Here is a 10360-nt window from a genome sequence, read left to right on the forward strand (position 1 = left end):
GTGGTAATGATTTGTTTATTGGATCCAGCCTGTGTTTGTTTAAAGGTATTGTATTTACTCTTTCTTAAAACATATTTTCCCAGGAAAGTATTCTTCAGGGACAACATCTGTTTGTTATGAAACTGACATTGAGGTTAAGGAAGATGAAGTGATTTGCTTTAAATCACACCATGAATCAGTGGTTCCACTCAAATTACAACTCGCAGTTCTAAGACATTTGTTCAGAATATTTCTTTCTAATATATAAAGACTGCCCAGATCACTTTCATTTTTATCTTCTTTACAGAATTCATTATTATAAACCATATTATGTCAGAGTTGTACTATTTGCAAGTAAAGTGCTTTGTGAACACAGCTATACCCCAAACAACAAATCTAGAATCTGTGAAACCTGAAACCAGAAATCAAAAACTGGCCCAAATGAGTTAATAAAGGGAGCAGGATCAACAATGAGAAAGTTTGACATGCCTAAAACTACACTGAAATTAATAAAACAGGACTATCCCAATGTGTTTACCATCCTATTTATCATGCTTATCATCCCACTAGGATGAGTTAATCACTGGTATATGTGCTTGATTTTAATACATGTAAGCATGTCCATTGTGGATCAGTGTTAGATGTGTGTGAAACGGGCACATGGATTCTAGTCAGGGTTAGACCAGAAGACAACAAAAGCCATACAGTCTCACCACCACCCCTGTTGTTTAAGATGAGCAGTCTTGATGTGCAGTAAAATGAGCTGGATTTGCTTTAGACAGGCAGTTAAAAAGTTATGCATGCACTGAAGAGATGAATGTGGATGCATGTTCAATTAAATAAAAACTTTTAAGAAATGTTTTCTTCTTTATTTTGTTTTTCTGCTTTGTAGCAGCCAACTTGCCAGTTCCATCTTAGCTTTACTCCTTCCTTATATTGCTGAACCTCTACCGAGAGCCTGCAACTCTCCCTTAATTATGTTAGTGGAGTTCAGCAAAATACATCATCTGCATGTAGCCTTCACTATCCAAAGACAAAAGTAACTTGTCAATAGCTAAGTCTAAGGAAACTTCTCTAGAACAATTTTAGTTGACTATTACATCCTAAACAGTTGGAATCTCTCTATGTCTTCTGACTGTCAGGAGGAATGTTAACAAACTGTCTAATATGTCATCATCTCATTTCTTTTCTGGCTTTGCTCATCTAGGAGCACCCCCTCCCCATTTACTGTTTGCTATGCATGTATTTGATTACCAGTTTTATTTGCAGGGCTTCCAGAAGTATGTGGAAAACTTTGATCCCTACACAATGGTAAGGAGACGTTTACAAGTATAGGCCATTTGTTATCTCTTATGCTTTGCGCTGCCTTTTGACAACAGGTGGAATTTTTAGCTTTCTGAACTAAGGCAGAAACTAATACAGAGACCTGCAAAGGGCATGTTCTGCACAGATTATATCTAGAAGTGCCTACATTCTGTTTTAAGATGCATGCTTCGCATTATGTAATTTGTCTTTCGCATTTGAAAAAGTTGTTGTTGTTGTTGTTTAGTCATTTAGTTGTGTCCGACTCTTCGTGACCCCATGGACCAGAGCATGCCAGGCACTCCTGTCTTCCACTGCCTCCCACAGTCTGGTCAAACTCATGTTCGTAGCTTCAAGAACACTGTCCAACCATCTCGTCCTCTGTCATCCCCTTCTCCTTGTGCCCTCAATCCTTCCCAAAGACTTCCATCAGGGTCTTTTCCAGGGAGTCTTCTCTTCTCATGAGGTGGCCAAAGTATTGGAGCCTCAGCTTCAGGATCTGTCCTTCCAGTGAGCACTCAGGGCTGATTTCCTTAAGAATGGATGCGTTTGATCTTCTTGCAGTCCATGGGACTCTCAAGAGTCTCCTCCAGCACCAGAATTCAAAAGCATAAATTCTTCGGCAGTCAGCCTTCTTTATGGTCCAGCTCTCACTTCCATACATCACTACTGGGAAAACCATAGCTTTAACTATACAGACCCTTGTCAGCAAGGTGATGTCTCTGCTTTTTAAGATGCTGTCTAGGTTTGTCATTGCTTTTCTCTCAAGAAGCAGGCACCTTTTAATTTTGATGACTAACTCGTGTTTCTTGATTTTCTGCTAGTTTTCACCTGATCAGATTATGGGGAAAGATGTGCGACTTCTGCGCATAAAGAAGGTAATGTTTGTGATGGAAGAAGGATAACTGGTTAAGCTTTAGGAGGCAGTTGTTGGGATATGCAATGCGGCACCAGTGCTCATTTTAAAATGAAACTTGCTGGTAATGAAGTTCAACAGTCACTCTCTCACACTGAATGACCTAACTGAATGACCTTCTCCCAACACCAGATGTTATTGAAGAATTTGGCCCATGCCCAAAAACCACTTCCATCAGTGTTATTGATTTGTTTATTTATTTAAGTAGATACTGGCTTTACTTCTGAAAACTCTTAAAGGCTGGACAGTATGTTCCTTTTCACAAAGGTGATTTTCTTTCATCTTTTCCGAATTACGTTTTTCTTAACAGGAAGGATCATTAGATCTTGCAGTAGAAGGAGGCATCAATTCACCAATTGGGAAAATAGTGGTTTCTGCTATTTATGAAGGTGGTGCTGCAGACAAGCATGGTAGGTAGCTTTGATCAAGAACAATAGAAAAGATGAAATCATGTCACTCATTTGATTAAACAGTTACATTGACATTTTTTGCAGTCTTTCAAACCTTACAAAGCTCATTTTTAAGCACCGGAATTCTTGAGGCAGATCTCTATTATTTACTTTGTTAATAATTGTGGTTTGTATTCAGTAGCATTCCTCTGCTGAAGGAACTGAGGCTTTCTCTTTTTACAGTGGGGAGGGAAGCTATTTTTACAAATTTCCCTCTCCTTCTGCAACCTTCTCCCCATGCCACTACCAATGCTGTTCCAGAAGGTTTGCCAACTTCCTGAAAATGATTTGTAGGGCTTTAACAGGGAGGGGGGAATTGGAAAAATTATATCCCTTCTCATCAGGAGTGTAGCATGGGGGCTGAAACCGGGGCGATTGCCCTGGGTGCATTTTGGGTGGGGAGCACACTGCTCATGCCACCCTCCCCAAGTCAGCCCTGTGCGGATTTGGCCAAAGGAGCATTGGTGGTCTCTGCTGGGAACGTGCAGGACGAAGCATCTTTGCCCCACATATCCCTTACACAAAGTAAGACAGCTGGCAGTGGGTGGGTAGAGGATACTGGGCTGTGTTGACCTGGCTGGATGAGGGGGCATTGTTCGTGTGACATCGTGCACATGCAATGCTCACACACACACCCCAATGTTGGGCGCAACTCGGCACCGCTGGAGGATTCAGCACACAGAGCAAATCAAGCCTCTGTGGCTCTTTTAAAGTTTTCAGCTTAAAAGCTCCCTAGCCTATTGTTCTCCTACACCCAAGATGACATGGCATCCAGCCAGGTAATGGGAGGGGATCCTTACTACTCCTGGATAGGTATCACCAGCTACTTGCTTACATGGCAACATGGCCAACTCTTTAGCCATTCAGATAGGATGCTTACATGCCAATCTAGGGCCATTAACTTAGCAAACTGGTTTAAACAGTTTAGCAGTTCCTTCTAGTGTACACTAGAATCTTATAGATACTTAATCACAGACTTGGTTGGGATCCACAGACATCAGCCCCCCAATCCTGTAACATTATTTTGGTATGGTGTGGCATAGTTCCCCCTACCCAGAATTTCTGCCTTCATTAAATACTCTAGTTTGATCTTCCACATTGCTGAGTAGTAAACACTTCTGTAATTAAGCCAGAAATGTTCTTGTTCCTTTGCTTTGTATTTTCTTTTTCAGGAGGCATTGTGAAAGGGGATGAAATCATGGCTGTGAATGGCAAGATATTGTTGGATGTTAAACTGGATGAAGCTCAGGCGACTCTTGCAAAAGCCTGGAACATGGGTGGGGTAAGTTAGTCTGCATTCCCTAATCTACATTTTACATATCAGATATTCATGTTTCCTGCTCTCCTTATGAAAAGCAGTCAGTGGCGTAGCATGGGGGGGTGCAGGGGGGGCCGGCCGCACCGGGCGCAACATCTGAGGGGTGGGGCGCACTTGCACTCACAGCTCTCTGCCCCTACTAAAATCCACGGGTTACTTGCCTTGCCCCGGGTGCTGGCAACCCACACTACGCCACTGAAAGCAGTAGATAATTTTCAAAAGTATTGGTAAACATAAAATTAAAAACAACATATCTGCCCTGTCATGAAGTAGAAGTGAAGAGGGTCTAGGAACCCCACACTGGAAAATATATTATAAATTTAAACAATTGTGTTATACAATACATAGTAATACACAACCTCATTACTGAACATGGATGCTATTAGCACATTCAGAGTTAGGGAAGGAGTTGTGTCTTGTGGGTCTTCAACCATCCTCACACACACACACACACACACACACACACACCCTGAATGCCCCATTTCCACACATGCAATGTTGCTAGCAGAACACCACCAATGGGTGGCTGTTGGGTACTTAGGAACACTTACTGTGTTTTAATTTGTTGGAAGGCACCCAGAGTGGCTGGGGCAACCTAGTCAGATGGAAGGCATATAAATAATAAATTAGCAGTGGCAGTAGTAGTAATATTAGTAGTAGTAGTTGTATTGGTTATCTTTGGCCATGGAGCTTTCCACAGGGGGCCCTGGTGGCATAAGTGCTGCCCACCAATTAGGCCCCCCTCTCTGCTGGCAGAGCAGCACTTATTCTGTATCCAGTGGTCTTTTGACCAGCTGTTTCTACACCATCCAGTGTGCAAAAACAAGCAGTAAGAAAATACTGGGAAAAGAGTAATATCATTTCATTTTAAAATGTTACTTGCATGCCAAGTAATCAGATTCTTACATAATATACACAGACCAGATAGACATTGGTTTAAAGTACAGCTTGATCATGATGTGTATATATCACATACATATGCATATATAAATATATGTGTGTGAATATATATATATATTAGAACAGCAATCTTCCTAATATTTTCTTAGAGGAAAATTCTACTGTTGGAACTGCACAAACATTTGGTACAGACCTAGTACAATAAACATAGAATAATAGCCATACATAAATACTGACATTAGGTCAATACTGACATTAGATAGGTTTCTGAGAGCAATTTTAAAAAATGGATAGGCACATAAAGTTTATGTTCATCTGGCAAGATTTTCCATTGATACTGGGTGGGTTAGAAGCCTGAATATTAGATCTGGCTTGAGGCTCTACGTTACTTGCTTCCTTTATGTTAACAGGCATGAAGCTTAGGTGTGTTGCCTGCCATATCGAAAAATGCACATAGTGAAAGAGTATTAACTGCATTTGACTTTATCCTGATTAGCCACTGGTATTTAGATTTAATATTTATGCAACTTTTCTCTTGCAGGATTGGATTGATTTGGTCATTGCTGTGTCTCCTCCCAAGGAATATGATGATGAAATGTAAGGTTTCACTTCTATAGTCATCTATTAGTTCACAGAAATAAACTAGACGTCTCTCTTATTTGACTTCAGCTAGAGTCCTTAGATGTAGGCTCAAACGTTAGTGACCACATTTTAAGAAGAATGTCAACGAAATGAAGGGATGTCAACAAAAACAGATTAAATGCTAAGCAATTTAGAACCTAGGGAAATGTTTTTAAAATAGGCCTAGGGTAAAGAATTGTCAGGAGGATGTGGAAGCTGTTGCTGCCTTCATTGCTGCTTACCTTCTCTTTCCTGGCCTGACCAGATGAAGGAACAATTATGCTGGAAGTGATGCAACAGGACAGCAGCAACACTGAAAGACCCACCTCCCGCTCCCAGCATCTGCATAAAAGGCAGAATGCAGCAGCAGTGGAGAAAGTGGGAGGGGAGGGGGAGAGGAAGGGAGAATGGGGCTGGATTCTAGACACATCAAGAAGTGTTTCAGTTAAATGCCTTGCAAACTTTGTATGAGAAATTGGGTTAGCAAAAATGGAGCTCCACAGCGCCATCTGGTGTCACAGTGTTAAAATGCATAAACAACACGTATAAAGCGTATTTTCTTTGCCAATGTAGCCGAGTCCTGGGTGGGTATTGATTGATTTTCACCAGGGGTGGCGGAAGAGATGTGCAAGGGTTGGGAGTGGGGGTCATTATTACACCAAGTGTGTTAGGTAGCAAGTGCTTCACTTCAGAAAATAAGCTATTTTATAGGTCGAGTAATGAGAAGGAGACCTAAGCCTAAGTGGTGAAGATCCCATTAGGCAGTTTCTGACAGGCAAACACAAGCTGGGGCTTTGAGGATCCTTGGAACCTTATCGAACACAATTGTGACCAAATATTTAGCAGGACCTAGCAGTGAGTTGCTGTACGCAGAGAGTTTGACTGCTTATCAGGGCTACTAAGGGAATGGCAAGAACTTAAGGCTTTAAATGGCCTAAAACCCATGAAATCATCCTAATTTTTTTGTCATTCAACAAATCATCTACCATGTATTATTAAACATTCTTAATGAATCCTGGATATTTTATAATACTTAACTGCTCTAATGGCAGCCTGAAATTATCAGCCTAATTCCAATGCATATGGAAATTTGTTTCTGCCTCCAATGCATATCTCTAGCTTAATGAGAAACCATCTGCACAAATGAGGGAATCAATAAAACAACAGAAGTAGAGGAATAACAGCAACAACAGCAGAGACTATTCAAACAGCCGGAAGTTAAGCAATAAAAAGGCTTTCTAAATAATAAAAAAGTGTTAACCACCTGCCCAAACATAGAAGGAAAGGAATTTGTTGGATTTCAGTAGAAAGGGCATTCCACAACTGTGGTACCACCACTGACCAAGCCCTGTCCATAGTATTCACAAACCAAAAAATACAGCCTACAAGACAAGCTGTAAAGCTTGGGTAGTTTCAAAATAGCTGATGTTAGTAGTTATTAGTAGAGACATAGAGGAGTGCAAGCAAGCAGAGGAGTAACTTCCATACTTATTGTGTGTTTTCATATCCTATATATTTAGCCCTATTCCTTCGTCATCTGTCATCCCCAACATAAACAGAAAGGTTTTTGAAGGCAGTGCTGCAGTGTACAGACAAGGGTTTCTTCTGCAGCTGTAACCACTGCAGTGTTCCCTCATGGTGAATAGCAAAGCTGGGTGCACATATTATGTTTTTGTGCAAATGTGTACATTGCAATGCATGTGCCTGCCTATACTTTGCATGCCGCTTAAAAGCTTTGCAGAATGTTCTTTGGAATTGGTATTTCTCATTTTCTTCAATTAGTGCTAAAACTGTGGACCCTGTAGCAAGAATATTCATGTATCATGTAGTATCATTTTGTACTATATAATGCCCTTTTCTCTAACTGCTTCCAATGTGATGTGTTTGACAAAAAAATTGGTAGAGACTAAAAAAAAAAAATCTTTTTTCTTCAGTTATTTTTCACTCTGTATTAGCTAAGTAACTAATAGCTCCCTCAAAAAAAATGCATTCAGAACTTTACAAGATTGGATCCAACCAACTCTGTCAGACAAAAACATCAACTTCCACTGCTTGTACTATTAGCAAAATCTTAAAGAATAACACTTCTGTTTTCAGAATTTACAGGGATGTGTGCAGTACACAGCTGCTTGTTCTTTAAATCCTATTAACATCAAATTGAATATTTAAACTTATAATCAGGCTTGCCAAAGGACACATGTTTTTGTTCATTCTTGGTGTTGACACTGCTTTTTTTATTACGGAGTGACTTAGAATATTCTGATGTCATTAAAATCCAATGGAGCTTGCATCCGAGTGAATGTGCACATAGGATTGCACTGTGAACTCATGGTTTCTAAAAAGGAATATAGGAAAGCTGTGGCTCTCCAGATATTGTTGAATGACAACTCCCATAATCTCTCACTATTGGCCATGGTGTTAGGGGCTGATGAGAGTTGGAGTCCAGCAATATCTGGAGGGCCCAGTTTTCCCACGCCTGGTCTAGGTAAAGCTTCTCGGTTCCAATCCTAAAGTTGCTTATAAATGAAGGAGATTTTTACCCTTTACAAGTCATGGAGAGAAATTGCAAGTGAGTCATGCTTCCTCTTTTTGAGGCAATGTTCTGTGGGGAACTCACACTACAACACTCCACTAACAACTGCACTACAATCTGATGTATGAGCTGCAGATGCAGAAACAGTACATGCATCTCTTCACAGGGAAGCACAAAAAGAAAAAGTGTGACTCATTCCACATTCCTGTCCACCATCACACACACACACACACACACACACACACCCGTTTCCTAACCTTTCCTAAGCCTCCTGGAAAAATAGAGGCTATGCTCACCATCAGTAAGTGTTTTAGGCTTCTTCATTTGTCATGTTGACGTGCATGAGTCTTTTGTGATCATGCTCTGAAGGGTTAAGCACTGTAAACGCTAATTTTATCTCATTTTATCGTATGATTCAGTTTTGCTTACTCAAGTTGTATCCCACCTTGATAGAGATGGACATTAACCATTTTTTCCTCCCCTATTACAGGACATTTTTTTAAGATGGGAGAAACAAAACATAAGCATTCTGAAGAAACCTACCAATGTATAGGTATCAAGTTACTTTTATCAAATCAGACCTCTATCAGTCAAGAAGTGTGAATAAGATGAACATGAGATTCTGCAAATCATTCACGGCCTTGTGTTTGAACTCTCAGAGCAGCATGTCATTTTATTTCCTCTCATAAGCCATGGTTTGTGGTTGCTTATAACTGCCAACAGCTGAATAATTCATTGGAGATGATAAAAAGAGCCAGGGGCCAATTCTGAAACTGTCCTAACTACACTACAGGTGAAATTGTTTAGGAGAGTTCAATCCTTTCTCAAAGGAAGAAATAGCACAATCCTACACATGAGTAATTTCCTAACATACTAATACTTAAAGCACAGAAGATAGGGGGGAATTCAGCGAGGATACTGATAATATAAATAACTCGATGCTTAATGCGTTTCTGAATTGCTATTTTGAATCTTTACAGATACAGCATTTATACTTTCTTAATTACTCTATATTCAAAAATGATTTTTGTTTTTATGTTTCACATTTGCTGTTGTTCCAGTGTGCCAAGATATCCAAATATACAGCATAATTTCTAAACTGCCTTTTAATGCAATAGTGTATTTTGAAAATAAAATGGTAATTCCCAGACACTGAGTTACTGTGTCTTTTAACAGGATTCTGATAACTTGTGGTTGTTGGTAAATCTGCCAAATTCTTGGTTTGTTTCAAAATAATAAAAACACACTTTGAGGAGGTACTGTACAAGCATTTACTCCCACTCCAGGTGTGTTGGGAGATAGGGATCCATAACTTGGTAATGTAGCATGTGCCCTGAATGTAGAAGCCCCAGCTTCAGTTCCAAGCATAGAATCCAACTCCTAGGGGCCTTGGGAGCTTCGGCCCCCACAATAAAATATTTGAGGGGGACAGGCCCCCACAAAGTTGATGGGCATTTCCATTCAAATGGGGTGTATGCACTGCATCATGTGATTATGTGGGGCGGAGCTTACCTGGGTCCCCACAATATTTTATTCAGGTTGATATCCCTGGTTCCAAGCATCCCTACTAGGAAGGATCTCAGATAACATTTTTTACTTACTTATCTATCATGTATATGGCAAGATGGCTTCTAAGTGGTTTACAATACATAATTAAAATTCACAATAAGTTCTGTTGGGGCATGGCTAGGAAAGATGACTGCCAGAGCCTCTGCATGTGGACAGGCCTGTGTTAGAGATGATCTAGTTTAGAAGCACCAATTGTCTGACTCACTGAAATACTTGTTGTACTTTTAACTCCTAGATTGTGGGGTCCTTTTAGCATCAAAAACAAGTTCCCTATGACAGCAAATACAAGATGAAAGGGCTATTTTTGTCTGGAGAAAACGTCTCTCCCTTACTTGCCATTTGTCCTTTGTTAAGATTATCCAGTTTTAAGGGGAGCCAAAAGTGAAAGAGAGCGTTTCCAGATCAATCTTAGTCCCATCATTGGTAAATATTTAATGTATCAAACCATTCATGTGCTGTGAAATTCAATTATTCCCACAGTGCAGCATTACAGTATGAGAAGTAATGGTGAGTAAGGAAGATACAGGCTGCAATGTATAAATTCTAGTGGGAAATAATATCTTATGAAAGAATTCATCTAGCTTTGGGGGGTTATGCAGCAGTCTTCCATTAGCCTGTGAGTAGAAGAGGTTTTCCAGTAGCAAAAGGGGACTTCTGGCTTCCAAGTGCTGCTTTTATCCCCAAAATACAATGAGAAGCCATAGGGCATCTTCCTAAAATGCTCACAGTCATATTCCCCACAAAGTGTGCAAACATGTCCTGAAAAGAAAGAT

The 10360-nt window shown here is 40.2% G+C and overlaps 1 protein-coding gene across 1 annotated transcript in view; it reads left to right on the forward strand.

The window, feature by feature from the left end:
* Positions 1 to 9166, forward strand: part of USH1C (USH1 protein network component harmonin) — a gene marked incomplete at its 5' end in the record, with an annotated part of 30929 nt that extends 21763 nt beyond the window's left edge. Inside the window, 6 exons of the mRNA XM_083454692.1 lie at positions 1087 to 1290; positions 2106 to 2159; positions 2508 to 2607; positions 3819 to 3928; positions 5406 to 5461; positions 8509 to 9166. Coding sequence (XP_083310818.1) covers positions 1087 to 1290; positions 2106 to 2159; positions 2508 to 2607; positions 3819 to 3928; positions 5406 to 5461; positions 8509 to 8521 — 537 coding nt within the window. The 3' untranslated portion in view covers positions 8522 to 9166. The remainder of the gene's footprint in view (positions 1 to 1086; positions 1291 to 2105; positions 2160 to 2507; positions 2608 to 3818; positions 3929 to 5405; positions 5462 to 8508) is intronic.
* Positions 9167 to 10360: the final 1194 nt, after the last annotated feature.

The sequence above is a fragment of the Podarcis tiliguerta genome (assembly GCF_965153285.1).
Source record: "Podarcis tiliguerta genome assembly, chromosome: 1".
Taxonomy (NCBI): domain Eukaryota; kingdom Metazoa; phylum Chordata; class Lepidosauria; order Squamata; family Lacertidae; genus Podarcis; species Podarcis tiliguerta.